Below are 26490 nucleotides of genomic sequence, written 5' to 3'. Positions count from 1 at the left end.
CGGCTTCGAAGACAGTCGGCTTCGGTTTTGCGCCAGTCAGAGAGTAGATCGTAGAGGAATTTCCTGGATTCGCAAGTTCCTATGGTAGTCCCACAGAAGAGGAACATAGGATCCTTTGTGTGTTAGTTTCGCTGTGATTCTTCGAGTTAAGCTTCCGGTGAAGAGTTCTGCTCAAGGATAACCAGTGAAAGTGAGAAAGAGAGATAGAGATTTCGTTCGCACAAGGAAGCACTAGGCGAGTGCTTGAATCGGTGCAACGAACAAAGGAGCAAGATCCCAAGTTCATGGACTCTAGACAAGTGCTGTGAAAGTGGTGACTGAATTGAAAACATAAAATAAATCGAAGAAGTTGGTGTGAATTTCATAACATAGGAAAATGAAAGCAGTCAGCGTGTTTTTACTAATCGGAGTCGTTCTGAGGATAGAATCCATTCATGGAGCCATACGTAAGTGTCATTTTGCATCGTCTGTGCTAAGTGTGATGGGATCGGTGATAAACTGCAATTTTCAGAGATTCGGCGAGCAGGCTTCAAACCAAATTGATGCAATCATGCAAAGCTGCTTAGTTCACATGAACATGCGAATCATTGCTAGCGGGACTATGATTGAATGCGGAAACTTGTAGATATTATTTAATTTGACATATTTTGGGACAATTTGCTATGAGATTGCAGTTAAAAATAAGTTGGTGGAATTTTCCTTCAGCATTTTGATCGAAGTTATATTATAAACGATGATTTGATATCTTAGTTGTGAGTTTTGGTTATAATTAATGATCATGGCAAGTAATGTTACAGGTTAACAAAGTTTTGGATCCAGGAGAAAAGTGAATGAGTTTTTCAGTACTTTTGCCAGTGTTGAGGTTTTTACTCTCTTCTTGATGTGTTGATCTAATTTAGAAAATATATTTTTTCTGGACCTAAACTTAATGTATACTGTCTTGCAGTTAGGACTGTTGTATGAGTCACAAGGATTCAATCGTCATTGAATTGGTAGTTATTTAAAAAATATAAAGTAGTTCAAAAGTTGATTCAAAAGTTTTTGAATATGTCAACGATCAAATGAAGTGCCAAAAATTCAAAAATGTAAATATAAACGATAATTCAAAATCTAAGGAAAGTATGTTTTTGTAGATAAATATTTTCTTATTTGAATGCAAATAAAAGTTGTTGCCGGTTGAAATATTTATACATTAATTGGAGAGGAAAACCCCTATGAGTGATTTCCAATATAAAACTTTCTCCAAGAGATACAATATCTCTTAGGCTTTTCAAAACCGTTACAATGTAAATATTAAATATAAAGACACTAACGGAAATTAACCATTATAAATCCGGGAACTTAAAATTGTATGGTAATGACAAAATAAGAACAAAGGAGGGTAATCAAAAAATTTTGGTTTAATCTGAAAATAAAATGTAAAAAAAACAATTGTCAAGCAATGAATGGAGTATCATTCAAAAAGTTTTATAATAATTTCAAAAAAGAGGGACATTTGCTACCAAGTATATGACGAACATGTCCAGTAATAAAACCGATAAATTTTTCTAAACTACTCATAAATTTCATTCTATGATACAATATGATTAATGTCTTCATTAAAATCCCCACAATCACATAAATTGGCAACTTTTAAATAAGGTATGAATAAAGAACTTCTTCTTTTTGGCATTACGTTCTCACTGGAACAGAGTCTGCTTCTCAGCTTAGTGCTTAATGAGCACTTCCACAGTTATTAACTGAGAGCTTTCTTTGCCAAACTTGCAATTTTCACATTCTTATATCATGTGATATGGACGAAGACACTCTATGTCCAGGGAAGTTAAAAAAAATCATTACGAAACGATCCTGGACCGACCGGGAATCGAACCCAGATACTCTCTGCATGGCTTTGTAATGTAGCCGCGAACTCTAACCACTCGACTAAGGTAGGTCTAAAAGAAGGTTATACGGTATAAATGACTGTTACAAAGATATTGCTATGAAATTAGTCTTGAAACATAACACATGGAATATCTACTGAAATTTATGTTCGTGAACAGTTTACTACAGCAAGAATATGAAATATGACCCCTATGAACTTTGTTACTTAAATTCGAAGAGTTTTTACATTCATCCTAACAACATTTTAATTGTTAATAGAATTCTGAAGCAAAAATAACAATTTTATGTTATCCCAAGTAGCACCTAAAACATAAATCTAGATTCAAAACTATACAGTTTGTCCTACAAAAGTTGCTACAAAGTTTTAAGAACATGTCATGCATCAAGTAAGTCGTTTTCTTGTTTTGTTAAACTTCCTAATATTGAACCTGAATGAAGATGTTCTAATGATGCTTATTATTTGTTTTGCAATACAAATCTACCATTTTCCTGGAAATATTTCAATTATGTTTACTATGTTACAAAATGTTTCCCGTGTTAATCCAAACATATGAAAACATATATTTGATTATGTGCCATATTTCGGTTGTTTCATGTCATATTCACGTCCCTTATATATAACAATACATACTCTTTTCAAACATGTTTCAAACACAATTTGTTTCACTATGTTTATTTCCAGTCAAATATTAGTTTTTTTTAGCATTCTATAAAACAAATGCAACAAAATTGAAATTTAATACTTTCGATAGCATGGATGATACATTACCGACCAAGAAATTTTAGATATTTAATACTTTTAAGCAATATTTCAAGAAAATTATCATTTTAAAACTACCCACATATAAGTGTATATTAATGAATATAGAATGGTGATTTTGAAAGAGTATCAACTGAGTTATGTTATTCTTCCACAGATGTATTCGTGCGTTTTTTAGCTTAGCTTAGACTGACTACACATATCAATGGTTGCTATTCCGTGATTGACCGAAGTCAGTGAAAATGCACAAAGAATCAACTAGAAGTTCGGCTGGGATTGGCCAAAATCTTCTTCAGTGTGCATAATTCAGTGCCTCTATTTAAATAGGGTCAATAACGGCGCCGGCCACGTCCTTGCAGTCAGGTGGGATTGGGGGAAGGAATGCTTTTTGGAGACCGTGTTACCCTCTGCATCTCCACAAAGGTTACTGGGAGGGATGTTTGTTAAAGGGAAGGATCTTTGGGTCACAGGATTCATTGATAAGCGATTAGACTATGATTAATAATCATTTGTGAGATAAAAACATGCTTATATGTAAATTTAATATTTTCATTTGATATGAACAATTTCTATGTAGAGGAAAATTATGCCGACACTTGAGGAGACGAACCATTCAAATGTAACATTCCTACAGCTATCAGGACGAAAGCATGTGTTATTATATTTTACTCATTTGAAAAGAAACAAAAAACTCGATTGGTTGGGACATCATAGAACACTCTTATTCTTATGCCGACACTTACAGTGGCGAACCATCCAAAGTTTGTTGAATAAAGTGAACCTTTCGCAAGTCTACACTTGTAGTGTCGAACCATTGAAAATGTTAAACATAAATAAATCATGAATCAGAGTTTGTGTCGACACTTACAGTGACGAACCATCCATAGTTTGTTGAAAAATCATATTTACATCCCACCATTGTAACGATTAAATGTGCAGTCATATATATTTTATAGATTAGAAATAGTAGCATGAAACGAGCTCACCAATTGATCCGTTATCCTTGACTGAGCAGCCACAATCCACTTTCGGCTTCACTCGTTTGCTCGGCTATAAAAAAGCACTCAGGAAAAAAAATAAGCGCGCGACCCAAAAAGAATAAAAAAAAACTGTTCGGGCTTTCTTGACGCACTGCCCAGGAGCAAGCGTCAAGGTCGAAGGATCAAACAGAACTCACCGATCACGCCACTTTTTCACTAACGCGCGACATGTTTGATCCTGCCCTCGTCGCTCGCCCCGGCAAAAGCAAGTGTCAAGGTCGAAAGATCAAACAGAACACTGTATTCGTGCGTTTTTTTGTGAAAAAAGTAGTGAAATATTTCAAATTTTTGAAAAACACTTTGTATTTACTTAGTAAAGGAGTTTTTCGTTAACATAATGTAACACAAAGTTTTCCGGAAAAGTTTTGAACAATCATCTTGTTTTTTTTTTACTTTTTTGGTACTCTCAATATCTGATTAAAATGAACAACGATTCTTTAGATTTAAGAAGCTTCATCCATGCATTGAAAATGTTTCCACATAATATTTATTTAAACTCTTGACGGGAAGTATTGTACCGATCAATGATACCGTAATTTCGGGTGAAATTGATCATTTCTCACGGTTTTTATAGTCTGTTTTCTATAATGTTAACAATGCCAAACAACTATATGCAGGAAAACAAGTACGAAGCTGAGCCTCATCGACTTATGTACCGAAATTTTCTAACAAATGTCATTTTAGTGTTAACAAATTCCTCTAAAATAAAAAATCAGAAAATCTCATTTTGGGGTGAAATTGATCACTGGTCAATGCCATTATTGTTAGTTTCCAAAACAACTCTATATGATAAATTTGAGCTCCCTGAATCCGAATATGCTTGTAAAATTCTTAACAATGCAATATTTATTTAAATAACGAATACAGGTATGTTCCGTTTTTATCACGTTCCGATTTTGTCACGCTCCGATTTTGTCACGTTCCGATTCCGTCAACAAATTATTCCGTTTTTATCAACAAACAAAAATTGATTTTTTTTTATTTCAAAAAGTTTAGAATATAAACTAGATACTAATTTTCAAGCAATTCAAATGCTTTTCAATAGCCTCAAAGTTGAATTTTTGGCATTATGTTAATGTTGAGCACCTACAATACATGGTAGGTGCCAAGACATGTATGACTCAATAAAGTTTGACTCCTTCTTATCCACTAATCAATTGAAGTTTCCATACTGAACATGGTCTGTTGGACAAGATTGACCCATCCTTCAACAATTGAGAGTTGCTCTGGCCACGTCCAAGACACAACTGGATTTTTTGTTTAGTTGAATACGTACTTTAGAGAGTTGCAGAGACTTCTGCTTTTTCTTATATAACATGTCATCAAAGATTTTTTTATGTTAATCTGATTGACATAGGAACTGTCCATTAATTACGTAAGACAATTTTGGTGTTTTATGACCCCCTGTTCCTAAGGTATGATTTTTTGTATGAAAATAATAAATAATTTGTATGGCCCGTAAGATATCTCAAGAGACGATCCCATATGAGTTCGGTTCTTTTTTATAAGGGATGCACTCAAGAATGTTGGGCAATGGCAAGAAACATGATCGAGTTTATTTTATTTTTGATAAGACTGTCGACCCCGTCATATTTTGGACATTATCTTCTATGGCTCAAACTAGATAACATTGCACAAATTATAGCAAACAGCCATTGATTAGATCCTGTTCCAAGGGGTAGGGGAACAGGTCCAGCAAAACTAAGCAATCTATAGAAAATTTTGGAATATCCATACAATACGTTTGCATCGAGGAAGAGAGTAAAGTGCTGAAATGGCTGACAATGCGAGAAACTGTTACTGGGCGTTTCCACGTCACGCACTTTGTAATCCCAAATTTGCTGGGATCTTGATCTAGAGCAGACATGAACCCCTTCCCCACATGAAGACTAAAAGGTTAATTAGGAGTCTTATACCAACAGCCATACGGTTATTCATAAAACTTTACAAAATAATTTCTTAACAAAAAGTTCTAATTTTGTGATGCTTGTTCTTGAATTTGTACACTTTTGTGTTCTTGATGATCTTCTATATCAATAAAAATGAAATAATGTATGTATGTCACGAAATGGCTTAAGAATGGGCTAATAGACTTATATAATTATTTCACTGTTGCATTGGTCAAGTGTTCCGACATGGCTAAGTGAAAGAAACGATTTGGAAAATTCACTGGAAATCAACTGCACACTAATCTGTCGTTTTGTATGGGAGATTACATGCAGCCTACTTGATGACAAAACAAAGTTTGACGGGGCTGGGATATTAACTTAACAAAAAACTAGAACTTTAGGTGAGTTTATTGTCAGTCTATTCGTGATCTAACGTAAAGTTAAAGGTGATAGTACCACTGTTCTAGGTTGGCGATTAGTGCATCCCTGTCTAAGTTTGTAGTAATAACTTTAGAAGAAAGATCACCATAATCATTTTACTGTAAACATTTTGGTAATTGAAAGCACAGGAGACCGTAAATATTAATTTCAATTTGCAAAACTTCCGCAGCATAACTCTACATTTTATCGCCAATCGGGTGTGGTCAAAAATGCAAAAAGTGTACCTTGGCAAAAAAAGCTCTCAGTTGCTAACTGCGGAAGTGTTTAAGCTGAGAAGAAGGCTCTTTCTCAGTTGGGATGTAATGCTATAAAGAAGAAGACGCAGAAGGATGAGAAAGAACACTAGAAAAAAATTTGTTTCTTGTTTAATCTTCCTTAAAAAAAAACAAAGCTCAGCTGATCCCCTTCCTTGTTGTTATTTTTACAAATATGACGCACGTTATGGTGCAAATGATATTTATGTGATTATCGTTTTAATATTCTATATAACATTTATTGAAATGTTTTCTACGAAAACTAAAACTATTAATGATTTTTTTACCAAATCATATTGATTAATAGGAGTCTGTAAACAACTTTTATTACGAACCTATAAGAATGAACAATCTTAATGCTCCTCACAGCTCCTAAACATCAATACTGTGCATTTAAATGATGAAAATGTGTTTTATTGCAATTTTCTTTTAAAACTTGTAAAATATTTTGTCTAAGAAAATTATTCCGTTTTTGTCACGGTTCCGTTTTTGTCAACTGAAAATTAACGATCGTGTTGATAAAAACGGAACATACCTGTAGTTAAATTTCAAGAATTATGCCGAAAACGCCTAAATGTATGCAATTTCCTAAGGAATTCAATGATATCTAACAGAAATTCAATTATTTCAACCATATGAGCTAAGTATTCAAACCGAAGGTTTTAAAAGCAATCGAATTATCTAAGCAAAATGTATTGTATTCTTGACAATATGTCTGTAGGTGTACGTAAGTCGTCCCGCAAGCAAAAAAAAAATATATTTGTTAAATTGCATTGAACTAACGCGTAAGTCTCCTTTGAATTTAATCTTCACTATCTTTACTCACTGCGATGGCACGTCATACCATGATTCTTATAAATATTGCTTTCAATACCTTTATTGCTACCACAGTCAATATTCTTATATGCTGTCATAGTCAAGCGGTTCAACAAACTATATATTTATAGAACACACAAGTTGTCCAGGAAAACTTTGCACTCTCTTCAATAAAACTATGACAAATGATTAGCAACGCAATTTTTGTCTTATCCCAAAACATTCTTCATGCAGTGTTTCTAAATAAGTGACCATCTTTATTTTTTGAATTTTATTATGGATATTCACTGAAACGATAAGTTTCATGTATTCTAGATTTGAAAATATTAATAATAGTTCAATAAAATGGATTTGTTCAGGCACAAAACGAAATAAATTAATTTATTTGTATGATGTAATTTTCGCTACTCCAAAATGTTAACTTACTTTGATGTCACACAATAAATCAAACGATTCATGAAGGCGAGCTTATTTTCACAAAGCAAAATTGCGTGTTTCACCATAACTTTTGATTCGCACAAGAATTTACTGTTAAACAACAGTTCACTTCAGTCGTAATACTGCATTTAAAAATGAAGGTTTGTCAATATTTGCACTTTAACATTTTTCTTGCTGACATTCCAATTCATCAGCATTATGTTGCGTTTATGGTTTGTTGAACAAAGTATAATACATATGTATGTATACCTAAACTCATATGATGCATAATTTTGACATCAAAATTATGTTGCACAAGCTCCACCTTCTGCGCTTTTCCGATCATATATAAATATAAATTGCAGTTTATTCGCCATGAAACAGAACATTTAAACAAGTCATATTGGAGTCATTGTGATTTGTATGAGACAAGTTGTGTTACTTGGGATCCCTCGTGCCAAATTAATCAACTCAAACATAGATTTAGTATTTTAAAAAAAATGACTTAACGGGGTAGTAAGCTGTTTTGCCTCCAATTCCAAACGTGACTCATATTCCGAACTCTTCAAAAAATTATAGCGATTTTTCAAGAAATCTACCCGTATTTCTTCACAGGATGATCCATTGTTCTATAATTCATGTCATCTACGGCTAAAAATTTTAAAAGTTATAATAATCACCATTGAAATCGCCACTGTTCGGAATATGAGCCATTTTTGGCTTTTGAGATAAAACGAAATCTGAAACATTTTGAATAACAGAACCATCTGTTAATTAAAATTGACTATGATCAATGCCTTCAAATTTCCTTTCAAATAACAAATAATCAAAACGAGAATATTATTGTTTAAGACTTTGTTTCAACTCTAAAATTTGCAATTTAATTTGTTTAAACAGATTTTAAGAGGTTGAACTCAGTTTTGAAAAATTCATTAGCAGCAAAATCGAAATTTTTCAAGTTTAAAAAAATGATGTTGAATAGCACTGCTAAGTATAATAGTTGCATTAGTGGAATGAACGAATAATTGTTTTATAAATGGCTTTCTTTCCAGAAGTATGAGCTCCCGGCCAAGTGTCAGTAAAAGCACAGAGAAAATTTATTTTTTCGAAGTATGTCCGAAATCTGAATTTATGATATTTGATTCTAATATTTAATTTTGAATTAAAACATTCCCTAGTGAATCAATTCCCAGACACTTAAGCATGCACAAATGTTCAAACCATGTTTTTAACGAGTATTCATAAAAGTCTTTTTAGCAATTGACTTGTTTTATGTCAAACCTTACTAAAGATGATGAACTGTTCTGATAATTGGGATTATACCATTAAAGTTGTCAAAACAATGGGTATTGTCTTTTTTTTTTTTAAATTCGTTGTACCGATGAAAATTTTGTCTATAATCCCGGACTCTTTCGAATCAAAATCCGGACAGCTACATTTTACTTAAAATTATGAAAAGCTATTACTTATAAGATTTGAAATTGACTGAATCTAATACATCTTCAATAGCTTGTGGAATGCATATTTGCTGTTATAGTTTAAACATTGAAATGTTATAAAATATTATGATTTGGTTAACTGAACTGGCTTGAACTGCAACCATTAGTGATTGTTTGTTCAATTTTACTACACTAAACGATGCGTTGAATTGTTTTTAACATTCATGTATGGTATATTTTGATTTTTATTGCAAAAAGCCATAAAAATATAAGATTTCTCTTCCATGGCCAGATTTAAAACCACTTGGATCCAAAAATGGACAGACACTTCTCTGAACTTAAAAAAATATATTTACTGCTTATTTCTAGAACATGATACCCGTTAACTCCTAAACTACCGCCTCGTGAACAATTAGTAAGTAAACACTACATCAAAAGTAATATTTTGATACATTATATTCAACTTAAGCAAAGTATGCTATTTCGTTCAAAAAAGTAGAAACATTTCTTGTCCGAATAGGTCAAGAAATTTTCTACAGAGTGCTCCCTTTGAAATGACTTTTTTTTTCAACTGTGTACTTCAATCAAAGAAACATGTTTTTCTTGAGCACTTCTGATAAGTATTGAATATTTCATGTACAACAGAACGCACCGTCAACCTTTAAACAGATCGACAAAATCGTTGCCAGCCAACGAATCAAAACAGGTATTTGCCGTATACACAGCGAATTGGACTATCGAAATTCATACATTTTGTTTCATCGTGGCGTCGGTTGGCATGTAGTGTACGCTCGAGCCTATCGATTATAATGTTTTTGGTTTGATTCCAGGTTTGCACGGTAAACATTTTATATTTTCTAATTCTGGTTCCATAAGGCAAATTTTTAAAGTCGAGTCTAGTACACGACACTGAAGACGGCCTTACAGTTGAGGTCGAAATACGCGTATCTGTCAAAGGATACAAACTCTAGCGGAATTAAATGGTATAGTACTAAATTCGATTTTTTCATCTACTTAAATTTTTAAATTTCAACCCGATTTATTGTGACGAATTTTCATAAGGGATTGCTATGTAGTCCATTTGTCTCATTGTTGATTTGGTAAGACTATTCATACGTCAAATACACAGCACCTGCTAGGTTTGCTTTTCCCTCTGCAAACCTGGAGCGACTGTACTCCATGTTAGGAGCGGCTCACAACAGCGTCTGTTCCCCATGTCAGGGGATCATCGTCCGAGTGCCAGAGAAGGACTCTAAGCTAAACTGCGCACTATGGCCCTCCGAACATTTGGGGGGAATGGTCCTCCGGAAATCTAGGGGGTTGGTGTCAGGCCCTGCAAGCCAACCGTGAAAACACATCAGCACAGAAACGTCAACGAGAGAATACGGACCGGAACAATCGGCAAAGAACACAGCCACGAAAAAGGACTAGCGATTGGAAACTCGGTACGTGGAACTGCAAATCTCTCAACTTCATTGGAAGTACAAGCATACTCTCCGATGTACTGAAGACCCGCGGTTTCGACATCGTAGCGCTGCAGGAGGTGTGTTGGACAAGAGCATTGGTGCGAACGTTTAGAGGTAATCATACCATCTACCAGAGCTGCGTCAACACACGCGAGCTGGAAACAGCTTTCATAGTGATGGGTGATATGCAAAGGCGCGTGATCGGGTGGTGGCCGATCAATGAACGAATGTGCAAGTTAAGAATCAAAGGCCGATTCTTTAACTTCAGCATAATCAACGTGCATAGCCCACACTCCGGAAGCACTGATGATGACAAGGACGCATTTTACGCGCAGCTCGAACGCGAGTACGACCGCTGCCCAAGCCACGACGTCAAGATCATCATAGGAGACTTAAACGCTCAGGTTGGCCAGGAGGAGGAGTTCAGACCGACGATTGGAAAGTTCAGCGCCCACCGGCTGACGAACGAGAACGGCCTGCGACTGATAGATTTTGCCACCTCCAAGAATATGGCCATTCGTAGCACCTATTTCCAGCACAGCCTCCCGTATCGGTACACCTGGAGATCACCTCAGCAGACAGAATCGCAAATCGACCACGTTTTGATCGATGGACGGCACTTCTCCGACATAACCGACGTCAGAACCTATCGTGGCGCTAACATTGACTCCGACCACTACCTGGTGATGGTGAAACTGCGCCCAAAACTATCCGTCATCAATGATGTACGGTACCGACGCCCGCCCCGGTACAATCTCGAGCGGCTGAAACAACCGGATGTCGCCAATGCGTACGCGCAGCATCTTGAGGCAGCGTTGCCGGATGAGGGCGAGCTAGATAGGGACTAGCTAGATGAGGACTGCTGGAGGACAGTCAAAGCAGCCATTAACGACGCTGCCAAAAGCATTGTCGGATATGTGGAACGGAGCTCAAGAAACGATTGGTTCGACGAGGAGTGCTAGGAGGTTTTAGAGGAGAATAATGCAGCGCGGGCTGCAATGCGGCAGCATGGTACGCGGCAAAACGTGGAACGATACAGACTGAAGCGGAAACAGCAAACCCGCCTATTCCGGGACAAAAAGCGCCGCCTTGAAGAGGTGGAATGCCAAGAGATGGAGTTGCTGTACCGTTCTCAAGAAACGCGGAAGTTCTATCAGAAGCTCAACACATCCCGCAAAGGCTTCGTGCCACGAGCTGAGATGTGCCGGGATAAGGGTGGGAGCATCTTGACGGACGGACGCGAGGTGATCAAAAGGTGGAAGCAGCACTACGATGAACACATGAATGGCGCAGAGAACAGAGGCATAGAAGGTCAGAACAGCGAAGGCGATGGTTACGCTAGCACAGCGGACAGTGGACACCAACCAGCTCCCACGATGGGGGAAGTTAAGGATGCCATTCAACAGCTCAAGAACAAAGAACAACAAGGCCGCTGGCAAGGATGGTATCGAAGCCGAACTAATCAAGATGGGCCCGGACAGGTTGACCGCCCTTCTGCATCGGCTGATAGTCAGAATCTGGGAAACGGAACAACTACCGGAGGAGTTGAAGCAAGGCGTTATATGCCCTATCTACAAAAAGGGCGACAAACTGGAGTGTGAAAATTATCGTGCAACCACCATCCTAAACGCCGCCTACAAAGTGCTATCCCAGATTCTCTTCCGTCGTCTATCACCTATAGCAAACGAGTTCGTGGGAAGTTACCAAGCAGGTTTCATCGACGGCTGCTCGAACACGGAACAGATCGTTTCCGTTGGGCAAATCCTCCAGAAATGCCATGAGTACCAGGTCCCTACGCACCATTTGTTCATCGATTTCAAGGCGGCATACGATAGTATCAACCGCGTAGAGCTATGGAAAATCATGGACGAGAACAGCTTTCCCGGGAAGCTCACAAGATTGATCAGAGCAACGATGGACGGTGTGCAAAACTGCGTGAAGATCTCGGGCGAACACTCCAGTTCGTTCGAGTCTCGGCGGGGACTACGACAGGGCGACGGACTTTCGTGCCTGTTGTTGAATATTGCGCTTGAAGGTGTCATGCGGAGAGCCGGACTTAACAGTCGAGGCACGATTTTCACGAGATCCGGACAATTTGTTTGCTTCGCGGACGACATGGATATTATTGGGAGAAAATTTGAAACGGTGGCAGATTTGTTCACCCGCCTGAAACGCGAAGCAACAAGAGTCGGGCTAATGGTGAATGCGTCGAAAACAAAGTACATGCTGGTTGGCGGAACTGAGCGCGACAGGGCCCGCCTAGGAAGCAGTGTTACGATAGACGGGGATACCTTCGAGGTGGTGGACGAGTTCGTCTACCTCGGATCCTTGTTGACGGCTGACAACAATGTTAGTCGGGAAATACGAAGGCGCATCATCAGTGGAAGTCGTGCCTACTATGGGCTCCAGAAGAAACTGCGGTCAAGAAAGATTCAACCCCGCACCGAATGCACGATGTACAAAACGCTCATAAGACCAGTAGTCCTCTATGGACATGAGACGTGGACTATGCTCGAAGAGGACTTGCAAGCTCTTGGGGTTTTCGAACGCCGAGTGCTAAGGACGATCTTCGGCGGCGTACATGAAAACGGCGTGTGGCGGCGAAGGATGAACCACGAGCTCGCTCAACTCTACAGCGAGCCCAGTATCGTGAAGGTAGCTAAAGTTTGAAGGATACGCTGGGCAGGGCATGTGGCAAGAATGCCGGACAACAACCCTGTAAAGATGGTGTTCGCTACGAATCCGGTCGGTACAAGAAGGCGTGGGGCGCAGCGAGCTAGGTGGATTGACCAGGTGCATCAGGACCTGGAGAGCGTGGGTCACAGTCGAGGATGGAGAGAAGCGGCCATGAACCGAGGGAATTGGCGAATTATTGTTGGCGAGGCTTTATCAAGATAATTGATGTAAAGCCAAATGAGTAAGTACACAGTAGACTGGCCCTTAAACAAAAAAGTTTGAAAACTCAACGGGGCACCCCCTAGATATATGCTTCAGGGTAAGAAAAAAGCTCTCTCAAAATTTCAACTCATCTGGTTGCTCCCCCAGCTGGCGCATTCATTTCGAAGTTTGTACGGAATATTCGTTTCAATTATACTGAAAATTGACCCTATGTCACTGTTTCGTGCCGTATACTAGTTAATCGCGTTCAATTGAGCCCAGAATGACAAATTCACTAGTTGATACCCTAATGAACATGGTTGCAGAAGGTTGTGTCTGGATTTAAGCCCAATTTCATTCACCTTCCAGTTGTGTAGAAGAAATACAAAGCAGTATTGCAAATCTACTTCAAATAGTAAAAACACCACCTTTCTCAATTTTAATCATGATACAACCTTCTACACATTGTTCGCTATGGTACCAAGTAGTGTTTTTGACATTCTGGGTTCAATTGAACGCGATCAACAATTTCCTGACCCAAGCAGAAGATGGTGTGCTGTTTCCCATATGTTTGAGCTGAAAATCCCATATTAACTTCAATTCAGTAGCGCCAGCTCATAGAACGACCAAATGAGCTGAAATTTTCAGGAAGTCCTTCTCTAACCCTAAGGAGTAATCCTGGGGGGTGCCCCGTGGAATTATTCAACTTTATTTTTCTCCCATACTGAACTGGGCCAGTCTAGTACACAGCACCTGAAGGAACTGAAAATCGACAGAGAGTCGACTGTAGTATTCTTATCAACTGTGTACTACACAATTTTTTTCCAAAAATTTATGAAAAATAAAAAACTGGAAATTTGTTTCTACAGCATTCCCAGCTACATGAACATTTATATATCATTATGCTGTAAAGCATGCAACACCAACTACACCCGATTCTGTTTTTGCACGGATTTTTTTACACGGCCGTGCAAAAAAAGTTTTCATACACAATTTTATGCCAAAACCTTATTTTTACATGAAACGTCGAGAAATGGTGTTACTTTTTTTACACGGTTTTTGAATTTTTGAACTGAAAACTTTTTTGCACGGTACGCATCCCCCAAAAACAAAATCGGGTGTATACGTTTGATGACACTTATTGTTAAACAGTTTCCTGATGTAACTCCCTCATATGATTGGTTGTATTGACAACAATCGGACATTAAGTAACAGAATTTAGCTTCTAGAATGTCATCGTTCCCGTATCACTAACATTATCATAATTTGAATATTCTTTGGATTAAGAGAATACATTAACCCAGTGTTGCTCATTCACCACTCAATCCATTTTCTTTATGTTTTGGAAATCCCATCCCAACCACCACACGGTGTGCTGGAACACACATATTATCGGACTTGCATGAACCTCCGATCTTTTTTCACTAATTGTTAGCCTTGGTAGTCAAAAAAAGCGTGCTGAATATTAAAAAATCTTTCATCGGCAAAAAATTGAAAAAAGACGATTTTTGTATTTTTACCCTTTTTCCATAAATGAGTTCATAGGAGAATATTAGAGATACACTAATATGATGACTTTTAACGACCTAATGACCAATTTGACATGACATATCTTTAACATGAATGAATTCTTAGATTTAAGCATCATTTCCTACATACACTGACATAATATGACCAGCCCATGGTGGTATGCCGTATTTTATATAATGGAAATTTCACTTTTCACTTCAGAAAAGCTCATACGAACGCTTTGTATTCTTCTTTCTGAATCAAATCAGTAATATTTTACGTATGTGGTATAGTTTTCTAATCAGAATAGGAATTCCCAGAAATTGATACACATGGCAGTATAAGCTGTATTCATGTGCTTATACGCGCAAACTTCTTGAAAGCGGGTTCACTATAACATGATTAACAGTGAATGGCTTATATGGTCTCAAGCTCATCGTGATTCAAGTTTTGTGCAGTCACTAATCTACTCATATGCAATGCGCACATTATATTTGGGGTTTGAAGAGCCTGATTTTGAGTAAAAGGGCTGGATTACTTTGGATAAATGTGGCAACGGTAACAAATCGATCCAACGTAATCCAGCCATTTTATTCACGACTTCGCACTTATGGAGGGCACATTTTGCGAAATAGACACAACAATTTCAATAACCAACGTACACTAAACAAAATAACCAAAATTATGTTATTCAGTTAAGCAAAACGAATACGAAACTAAGGAGTATCAGAGTGACACTTCACCTCTGAGCTGTTTTCGTGCCAATCAAGAGTATGTGAGGCTTTATATTCGAATATTAAAAAATGATGAGATTTTGGTACTTTCAAAACGCTTACAAACGATCTGTTTTACTAGCACTATTTCATGAAACTATAATGAATTCGGTTTTATATCCTGCAAATAAAGAATAAAATGATATGTTAATAAATCCACAGTCCGGGAAGTCTCTCCCTTCTGCGCATACAGCAGTCAGTATTTATAGCTCAGAAATCCACAAGGTACGAACAAGCAAAAGGTACCATAGTCATAGGGTAGTATAATGACTATCACTTGATGTAGGTAGACATGACATTCGGTACGTATGCTAGATGGCCTAGGTATAGTAGAACATGAATCCGGTATCAAACCTCATAGCGAAAAACAGTTTTACAATTTGGAATCTTTTTGTAATCAAAGTCACAAATTCCCATATAACATTAAAAACCTAGAGGTATGCAACGCCTCATGTACTTTACGGGATTCAGTCGATTTATACTCATTCATGTTCCAAAAACGATTGATTTATGGTGAATTCAATGTCGAAACATGATTATCGATCAACTTATAATGGTGTTTATTATGTTTGTTTTGACTGAAAACCCTTTTAAAGATGTTTTTTATTCAATAAATTCTGTACTTTAGTTGATAAAATCTAATCCAGTTTCTCTATTAACATTCTTCAATCCAATTCAAACTGTGATGATGTCAAACAATAGTTTGTTTTGGATTTTCATGTGCTTATCTACTCATTATCAATGTTACCCCATTACCAAAAACTGACTTTCGATTATATGAAAAACTATAGATTCATTAAGATCGAACCGTTATGCAATCTTTCATGTACAATCGATAACTAACAAACCAGTGTTTGTTTTACAAATAAAAAAAAATCGATTTTCTCTCAAAAAACTATCAAAGTTACCCCGTTTTATGGTATGTATTTAGTTATTGAGGTTTTAGCAAACGCACCCAACCAGCGGCTGCAAGATTTCAATATAAATCGGCATGACAACTTTTCAAATATATATTATATAATATTTGAAAAGTTACTCATACAAGGAATATCTTTCAATCAAAACAAATGTGAATAACAAGATCAGCTAGAGTGAACATACCATACAAAATTGAAACAGTACATTGCCCTATATAATTGTATGGCGGTTTATTTAATGGTTGCATGTAATTATACAATTGTCTGTTATCTTAAAAAAGCTTCATGTTCAATAACGAACTCCAATAATTTCAATTATTCAGTAGAATAGGAAACATTGATTGAAACTTGATAAGTTGTAGTATGTTTACCTTAATAAATTTATGTAAAAATGCGATGTCGTTAATAAACGGCATACCACAATGGGCTGGTCACATTGTGTGAATGTAGGTAGAAATTATGCTCAATTTGAAACGTCTTGTAATCGATTCGTGATCTAGGTATATCAAATAAGTCTGCAATGCATCAAAATTATTATAACTCTAATATTCTCCTATGAACTCATATATGGGAGAAGGGTAAAAATACAAAAATCGACTTTTTTCAATTTTTTGCCGATGAAAGATTTTTTAATATTCCGCAAGCTTTTCTTGACTATCAAGGCTAACTTTTAGTGAAAAAAGATCGGAGGTTCATGCAAGTTCGATAATATGTGTGTTCCAGCACACCGTGCACCAGTAATGATCAATCAGTCCAGAATTCCTTCGACCCACACCGGTTAGAACACTTCGTAGAACATGATCAAGATGGCATATCACAGCCCATTACGAACACCACGTTTCGCACGGCTATGACATTCACAGCAGTGTCGACGCATTGGGCGGAGGAAACCGTTCTGACTCAATTTGCCAAGTTATACGATCGAACCGACTGCGTCCTGCATATTGATTCGGGCCGCTAATGGTTCAAAGACGAGCCTGAGCCCGGTGTTCAATGGACGGCACGTGGCTAAAATAATCGATCAGCGCCATTTGTAACGTACCTCAGTCACATCAAGGAAATCGATCGCGAGCTCTTATGTCACATTCTAGATATGAAGGTCCCCGGCACCTTACTTGGGCTTGTGCTACGGAAGCATTTGCTGGAAGAGGCGTTCTCCTGGGCTGGTGCTAGTTCCACAAACAATAATTAGAGCTCACTAGTTTTATTGAATGCCATCAAGAATAACGGCTGCCAGGTACACCTATAGGTGAGATCTCCAGGTTAGAATCTAACGATAATGGCTTATCGGTGGCATCCAATTTAGTGGGACAAAGATCGTGAATATTCATTTGCGATCAAATGAAATAACAACCCAATAGTACCCATGACGATATTATTTCATTAACCCGATCAGTCTTACACCTGTATGTGCCATAAAATCATTCGAAGATGTAATTATAAATTCATCGCATGTGAAGATACATGTGACCGGGACACTTTTTATCATTCTGCGAAAGAATAACCTAAATTTTTGGTCTAGTGTACTAGGCAGGAAACAACTATCTCATGCTTGAGGTCGCATTCCATCCTCGAGACATTCACTCATAAATTGAAAGGAAACTTTAAGGATAACTTAGAAAGAAGCCAGATCTTGTTTGTTTTTTGGACGCACAAGAGCACTTCCACACATATTAACTGAGAGTTTTCCCAGTTTTCAAAGTTTCCTTTTTTGCATTCGTATATCGTGTGTCAGGCACAGTGATACAGGGAAGGAGAGAAGAATTCCATTACGAATCGAGCCCGGTCAAGCATAGCTTTGCTTTGAAGCCATGGAATTTATCACTAGGCTAAGCAAGGACTCGATTCATCATTACCTTAAAGCAGAGCTGACTGAAGTGTAACCCAATAGGAGTTTAAAGCCTTTTCTTCAATATTTGGCTTGTTAACTGTTTCTATAAACATTAAGTAAGAACAATTCAAAACTTATTTAAACAACTTTCGATTGCTTCCAGCTTTAGCTTGAGCTTGAGCTTGATTGGCCGCCCGTGGTTGCTACTCTAGTATCGCCAGACCAGCTGCACTTTACACAAGGAACCAATCAGATGACTGTTTGGGATTAACAGACACCCTCAGTATATACACACTTAAATTATTTTACGGATTCCTGTGAAATCTCAAAAGCTGAACAGTTCGGAAAAATAAATTAACGGAGTACGGTAAATTTGTTCAGTATTCGGTAAAAAATCACCGGAATCCGTTAAATTCCGACAAAGTTACGGTGTTTTTTTTTTCACCGAACTGTTCAGCTGTTGAGATTACGGTGAAATTCACCGTAAGAGCTTAGTGTGTAAGTGTTGATGATCTTCTATTCTTAGGCAACAATTTCAGAATCCAGGCCAATGATGATGCATTAAACTGGCTCCCACTGTAGACCGTATATACCACTGCGTCTATACCAGTCCATACGGGAAGGTATAATTTTTATGGCAGAGAGGCTTGTTGGTTCAGACCGCCTATGTATCAGTCGTAAAGAATGGCGTGCTTTAATGATGGAAGCAGGGAATGTCTGAAAACTCAGTGCAGTGCCAAAAACAAGCATGCCACTCAGAAATTGATTATGCGTCTCCCATTCTTTGCGAGTAAACTCAAAGCAAGGCGCATGAGACAATTTGTTTTTGTGCGAAACAAAGCAAAGCACAATCTCTACTTTTTCAGTCTCTTTCGTGAAAGCACAAAATCCACTCTAGAATATTTTCAGCAAAGTATGCTTTGAAAGCGGACAAGCTTAATAAGTGCTTTGCAAAATCGTATTGTTGTGGATCTTGACATATTTGGTAAAGTCAGCAACATAAAGTGGTGACGAATTATGTTCAACGTGTTTAAGAATTTTGACAGTCACATATTAATAAAATGAATTCAAGTGAATTTGTTTGCGCGTGTACGAAACGCAAAGAGTGAAAATGAGATACCATGCATCCCATTGCGAGACAGCACAGCCAGGGTGCAGTCCAGAGACAAATACCGTAAAACGGGGTAACTTTGATAATGCGGGTAACTTTGATAGTGCGTAACCCACCACATACTAAACGAAATATCATGATTTCTGTTTTTCAGTTAAGCAAAACGAATGCAAAACTAAAGAATATTAGTATGACACTTCATGTAAGAGCGATTTTCATTTGAATCAAGAACATATTAGGCTTTTTATACAAATTTAAAAAAAAATCACAATTTTAGCATACCCGAAACGCTTACAAACAATCTGTTCTACGATCACTATTTGATGTAGTTTTGAATAAATGGTCACTTATCTTTGACAGCCTAATTATCATAGAACTTGAATATGGGCTCAAATCTCTTAGCGAAAAGCAATTTCACAAACTGGGACCATTTTTGTAATTTAAGTCAAAAATTTCCATATAACATTAAACGCCTAGCGGTATGCAATGCCCTACAAATGTTCGTTATTCATTCAATTTTGTTCGAATCATACTCCATTATCAAAGTTACCCCAAATCAGAATACCAACTTTCGATTATATGAAAAATTATACATCAATTCATACTAAATCTTTTGCCAATCTATCGACTGCAATCGATAGCTAGGATGCCAGTACTTGTTTTAAAAATATAAATTGTACATCTTTGTAACAGCATGCATAAATATTCAAGTTTTCTTCGAAAAAACTATCAAAGTTACCCCGTTTTACGGTACTCCTGCACGTCTCTTTCGAATTTTGGGTGCTATCTCGCAGCAGCGCGTGTAGCACCGAAAGAGATTTGAGTCACACCCCATTCCTGGTCTCGGGTTCTATCAAATGCTATGAACTGTGATATATTAAGAGGGGAAGATAGAAGCAAGTGAAAGATACAACTATAAAGTACGAGGAAAGGGACGGGCCTGGGATTGACCGCATGACCTTCTGTTTATCTTTGCGGTAGTCATTGTACCACCAATCCCGTCTATTAAAACAACTTTTGATTGATTTCAAGCTAAAATTTCAAAGCAGATGGAGTACCGTGTATTTTTTAATTCCGCTCCTACATGCTTATCTTTGACAGATACGCGTATTTTGACTACCACTTGCAGTTTTCTTCAGTGTCAGTTACTCGTATCCACTGAAGAAATCGTCGCATCTCTCTACCTTAAATACTAACACCAGATAAGTACCTACACAATCAATCTACCTAGGAAAAATATTGACAGGAGTATACCTGTCATGTCTTGGACAAAAATTGAAAAGGGGGATAATAATAACTATACAAATCCCTAACTATCTACCTATGTATTCAAGCTCGTTTATATTTCTTAGGTACAAACTTAAACAGCCTTGACTGTCAGTTTCCTTGATCCCTATTAAGAAGTAGTGAAGGCTCTTGTTTGTAAATTTCTAAACTTTCAGCGAAACTTTATATACTCTTGCTCTATTCAGTTTATTAATTTTATCCTTTGTTGATCCTAATCTAGATTTAAGCTGACTACTTGGAAACTAGACGTCGCTGAAAGTTTAGAAGTTTACAAACAAGAGCCTTCACTACTTCTTAATAGGGATCAAGGAAACGGACAGTCAAGGCTGTTTAAGTTTGTACCTAAGAAATATAAACGAGCTTGAATACATAGGTAGATAGTTAGGGATTTGTATAGTTATTATTATCCCCCTTTTCAATTTTTGACCAAGACATGACAGGCATACTCGTGTGAAAATTTTTCCTAGATAGATTGATTGTGTAGGTACTTATCTGGTGTTAGTATTTAAGGTAGAGAGATGCGACGATTTCTTCAGTGGATACGAGTAACTGACACTGAAGAAAACTGCAAGTGGTAGTCGAAATACGCGTATCTGTCAAAGATAAGCATGTAGGAGTGGAATTAAAAGGTACACGGTACTCCATCTACTTTTAAGTTTCTCTTTTTGAGATTCTGCTCAGAGGTTTCGAACATTCTTTAAAGAGCTAAAATTTCAGTTTGCCATTCAACAATTGTATATATGGAAAATGCAAACGAACCGAACATTTTATTCAATTTTTGTATAATTTAGTCTGTTTAGGCTCTGTTTTAAGATTTGGACATGACTTATATATGTTATTTGTTGACTGCAACACTGTTGGCTTTTAGAACAAACGGCTAATTCTGGAGAGCCGTGGTTGAACCTTCATATGAGTGTGAAAAGCGGCTCTGTTTTGCTAAAAAAAACTATAAACTAGTAGGTATTGATCTGATTTGATTGTTACTAACCAAATGATCGAACTTTTTCCTCAAAAAACCTTTTAAAGACATCTAAATCCCATAATTTTAGGTCTGTGCTATCGTAAGGAATAACATACATTCATAATACACGACCCGAGACTGGACACAACACTTCCCAACAAACATTTTTACTGAATAAGAGCTGAATAAAACACTCTTAAGCTCATTTCAGCTTAATAAACGATTGTTCAGCTACTAATGTTACTTGGGTTATTGTTCTTACAGGCATAAAAAGGATTTGAAATTTATCTTTTTTGTCCACCGGTATCGGGGTCGATGTTGCCCATCTGGAGCACGATGTCCAACTGCCCGAGCAGAGGCGGATAACTGGATGATATCAAAATGATAACATCTTTCATTATCACTGTTATCAATTTGACATTCTGTTATCAATGATAACCGAATGATAACAAAATTGGTTATTATTGATAACATCATATGTTATCACACATCGTTTCCATAACATTTTTACAAAGTGTGTGTTGATAAACAAAATTGACTTTTCGTCTTACAAAATTTCGTAAAATTATTTGATGCGTAAATTTAATCCAAAACACCCATTTCTACAATTTTCTGTAGTACACGTCAAAAAGAGAAAGCATCAACGAATTTTTATCTCGTTAAGTGGGATAGTGGCGAAATTTTTGGAGCATCGTCATCACTCAGCGTTTCACGCTATGTCCAAACTACAGTGATCCCTCCATGAGTCGATGTTCCATGACTCGATATCGACTCATGGAACCATACTGGAAACAAAATTTCATGGTTACTATGATGATCCCTTCAAACAGCTTTCCAAAGGATTGCTGTTCCATGACTCGATGTTTCCATGAGTCGATGGTCCCTTCAATATCGACTCATGGAGGTTTCACTGTAGCAGATAATGAAGATCGAATGTATCTCGGATTTTTTTTCCGCTAGAGATCAGTATTTGGTCTATAATTTCATAATCGATAGGTTTTAAAATGTTCTATCGATGAAATTTTTTCCATACATTTAGTATGGGATGAAATGCGTAAGAAAACGTGATTTTCATGGGCTGTGTATGGAAAAATTGCCAAAAAGTGGAAAAGAATAAAAATTCGTCTACTGAAAACTTATCTTTGAGGGCACATATATATTCCTTCAACGTGTTGTTTGAGAACATCTTGAATTGAGTTTGTAATTTTCGGATAGAACGATTAGCTTATCCGAACAGTATTCTCTTTTTGTGGTTGCGTTTTGGCGATGCTTTTTCGGTTCATGTTTTCAGAGGATTCTTCTTACGAATTCTACACTGTAACCATTCAACGTCGCGGCTTCGTGAATTTTTTGCCACTACGGTGTATTATATTGAGTAGGTGATATATTCCGAAAACTGACAGCTACTTGACGACGTCATTACTATCCATCTCGAACAAATTTGTGAAAAAAAAAATGATCTAGTGATCGGGATGGTATATGGTACGATCTCAGACAAGACGCGACAGGTCAAAGTTCAAAAACGAAATCAATTGCCTGTCAAAAAAGACCACTTCTCATTTGGCAAAGGCATACTTTCACATAGTTAAATTGGATTGCAACAGGGCACTTTGTTTCTAGCCCGGCCGTGTTGCTAGATCTTAAATTAGAGTGTTTATCAAAAGTTTGATGAATTTCAAGTCAGTCTCATCTGTAAAAAGAAGGCATTGAGAAAATGGGGTGTGAAGTTTCCATACGAATATTAAAAAAAATCCAGAGGATAAGAACATGTAGGGAGACTTACGGCTTCGGCACCATTCGACTATTATCGGCCACCAAATTTCAAACGCCAAATACTCAGTATTTTTCTATCAAAACACACCAATGAAAACATTCAGATGATTCTTTGTTTTGCCCGCTTCCCGCTGACGAGATTTCCGAGGCTGAACAAACAATATCGCCAGAGATGTCATCAATTCAAATGAACACGGCTCAAAATGCGACTGATTTGGAGCTGCCGAAGAGATTCACCAGCAGTTCTTATGGGAAAGTTGCCGAAGAGATTGAGGCTGCCGACAATAGTCCCACTGTCAAGAGATGTTCGCAGCGTTGTAAAAACATTTGCAAAAGCATGTTGACAAGTCTGTCCGGCTGTGAATCGATAGAGGATCGAGCAACGCATAGGTGTAAACATATAAACATAGAATTTGTCTGCGGATGGCCGAGAAAATTACAAAAGAAGCGCGGCATCGGCTTAGACTGCCGAGAATACGTATGTTCCCCTAGTAGTTATTTGGCTTTACATCCATTATCTTGATAAAGCCTCGCCAACAATATTTCGCCAATTCACTCGTTTCATGGCCGCTTCTCTCCATCCACGACTGTGACCCACGCTCTCCAGGTCCTGGTGTACCTGGTCAATCCACCTAGCTCGCTGCGCCCCACGCCTTCTATTTTTTCTTGGGCAGCCAATGTTGTACTTTTAAACACTTCAAACTTTATGTTCATATGTCTTATGTGAATTTTCGGGGTTACTTTTTTCATGGCATTAAATTTCACCTAATTTTCCCTAACATCCGAATTTCTCGTCTTGCATTGGTTTTAGATCGAATCGATGTAAACTCCAACTTACCTAAATAATACAGCGAACTATCTAATAAGCTTTTGCTTTATAGGTATGACTTTTAGTGAAGTGTAAGAACTTGAAAAATATCGCCGTTTTCGTTGAATCTGTAAAACACTGTTCAATCCTGATTATGATTTTAGTGATACACCATATCTAATCTATAATCATTCTTTTTCCATTCAGCCCCGACCATCCAAGTGTGTAGACGAAGCAATCCCGACATTAGCAAATGTATCACGGACTCGGTAAATGCCCTGAGGCCACGATTGGCTACAGGGAAAATTTCCGATGAATTCTCGATCCCACCGCTGGAACCGCTGGCCCTGGCCTCGGTCAACATGGACCGAGGGGCGGAGTTCAAGGCGACGTTCAGCAATTTGCTGGTCAATGGGCCCAGCAAGTTCCAAGTCGATAATCTTAAGTGAGTCAGCTAGTTTGAATTAACTCTCAATCATTCCTTAAACATCTTCTCGATTTTTCAGAGTGAACCTCGACAAATTGACATTCGATTTCAACATATATCTGCCGAAGCTTTCCTTCCGTGGAAGGTACGATCTCAAGATCAAACTGTTGCTGCTCAACATCGCCGGTACCGGTGACCTGAAGGGTGTTCTAGGTAAGATCGAGGATCATCTAGGTTTTGTAATTCATACTCACAGATCTCCCTCTTAATCACTCACACAGAAAACTCTCGAGCACGTGTCAAGCTGTTCTGCGAGCGCTACGATAAGGACGGCAAAGCGTTCATGCGGGCCAAGCGGCTAGCCGTCAAGATCCAGATCGAGAAGGGTCAGTTCGACATGAAGGACCTGTTCAACGGTGACGCGACGCTGAGCCAAGTGGGCAATCAATTCATCAACGACAACTCGCGCCTCTTCCTGGACGAACTGACGCCCGGATTGGAGCGAAGCCTTTCGGAAACCTTCAAAAACACCGCCAACGAAATCCTCAAGCTGGCCACCATGGATGACATCTTCCCAGCGTAGGGCATTCGTTTCTGCGCCTTATTCCGTTCACCAAAAATCGCCCTCATTCTAATCATAACCTTATTAATTTAATACGATGATTTTGGTTAAGGCGTATGGTTCCGTAATTACTATTGTTACTAGAAATCTTTCCAATCATCCTCCTCTCTACTATCTCACCAAATTTCCTGCAAACGGTGTTACTTACTGGAATTATGTTGTCTGTGATGAGTTATGAGTTAATTGTGTGTGAGTGTTTTTATAACGAGTCCTAATTAAGAATTGGATAAACTTAGTTTTTAAGAGAGTAAGCCTGCGACGGAGTATACAAGGAATAGAATCGCAACCGGAATTCGAGAAGAGGCATCATCTTCCCTCGGGTTGCGAATGAATCGAATAAAATTGAAACTTAAACTCCTGAGTCATCGTGAGGTAGAGTTTGTTTTATTTCGAACATCCGAAAGCGATATTGGTACTGACCTTGAAGAATGATAATACGCGTCGGGATGATCCCCCTCGAAGAAGGTATCCCGCCAATCCAGCTGTTTGTTCTGTTGTTACTGGTTCGACGTTAATGTAAATTGGTGTTTACAAACATGCAATCGCCAAAATGCATTTGAGTTGGCGCGAAAAAAAAAGACCGAGCATTCGAGAGGATGATCCGAAACTTGATTGAATTAGCACCACGCGATTCTTAGGTGTAATACGTGAACGGAAAGTGAACGCTATTCTGCTGACATCAGAAGGCATGACTATTAAATTAGATAACACTTATAGCGTATATGTTCATCAACACGAAGAAAAAATGTTTAAAGCCTTGCTGAAACGTGAATGTTCAACTTCCTTAAACATTTAACGTTATATTTGAAATAATTCGGATCGAACTGGATTCTTTCTCTTCAGCGCTTGGTTTTATCTGTCGCTTTGGATTGATTTGATCATTTTAAATCGACCAGAAAAAAACATAGGAAGCCGGACCCCATTCTTAGCGCGTTGGATTCACTTCGGCAGTGGGGTTTTTTGAAAGCTAGAATGCTCATATTGGCCACAACATATTATTGCAAAGTTTCAGACTATTCGGCCGAGAAAAACCTCCCATGCCAAAGTGAATCATGGAAGTGGTCAAGTAGTTCTGCACCCTAGGTATTGAAACATTAGTAAAATAATTATCTGGCAATTTCCAATTGTAATAAAAAAAAGACTAAAAAAAAAATGAGCAACCCAACCTACATTTAGCGCAATAGTAAA

General features: G+C 37.7%; 1 protein-coding gene across 1 annotated transcript; it reads left to right on the top strand.

Annotated features, from left to right (window-relative positions):
• On the top strand, positions 1-25673 carry LOC5569811 (protein takeout). The gene is made up of 4 exons (XM_001652979.2): positions 1-446; positions 24461-24698; positions 24760-24893; positions 24962-25673. Exons 1-4 carry the CDS (start codon positions 377-379, stop codon positions 25261-25263), a joined length of 744 nt encoding a protein of 247 aa, XP_001653029.1. The 5' UTR covers positions 1-376; the 3' UTR covers positions 25264-25673.
• Positions 25674-26490: the final 817 nt, after the last annotated feature.

The sequence above is a fragment of the Aedes aegypti genome, chromosome 2 (genome assembly GCF_002204515.2).
Source record: "Aedes aegypti strain LVP_AGWG chromosome 2, AaegL5.0 Primary Assembly, whole genome shotgun sequence".
NCBI lineage: Eukaryota > Metazoa > Arthropoda > Insecta > Diptera > Culicidae > Aedes > Aedes aegypti.
The sequence above is the reverse complement of the archived record's forward strand: the minus strand, read 5'-3'. Positions and strand labels throughout refer to the sequence as shown.

What these genes read in the sequence shown, in the direction of transcription:
- LOC5569811 (XM_001652979.2), top strand. Translation starts at nt 377, where the DNA reads ATGAAAGCAGTCAGCGTGTTTTTACTAATCGGAGTCGTTCTGAGGATA. An exon ending in TTCCAAGTCGATAATCTTAA is followed by an intron (nt 24,699 to 24,759) that starts GTGAGTCAGCTA and finishes TCGATTTTTCAG; the next exon opens with AGTGAACCTCGACAAATTGA. An exon ending in TGACCTGAAGGGTGTTCTAG is followed by an intron (nt 24,894 to 24,961) that starts GTAAGATCGAGG and finishes TCACTCACACAG; the next exon opens with AAAACTCTCGAGCACGTGTC.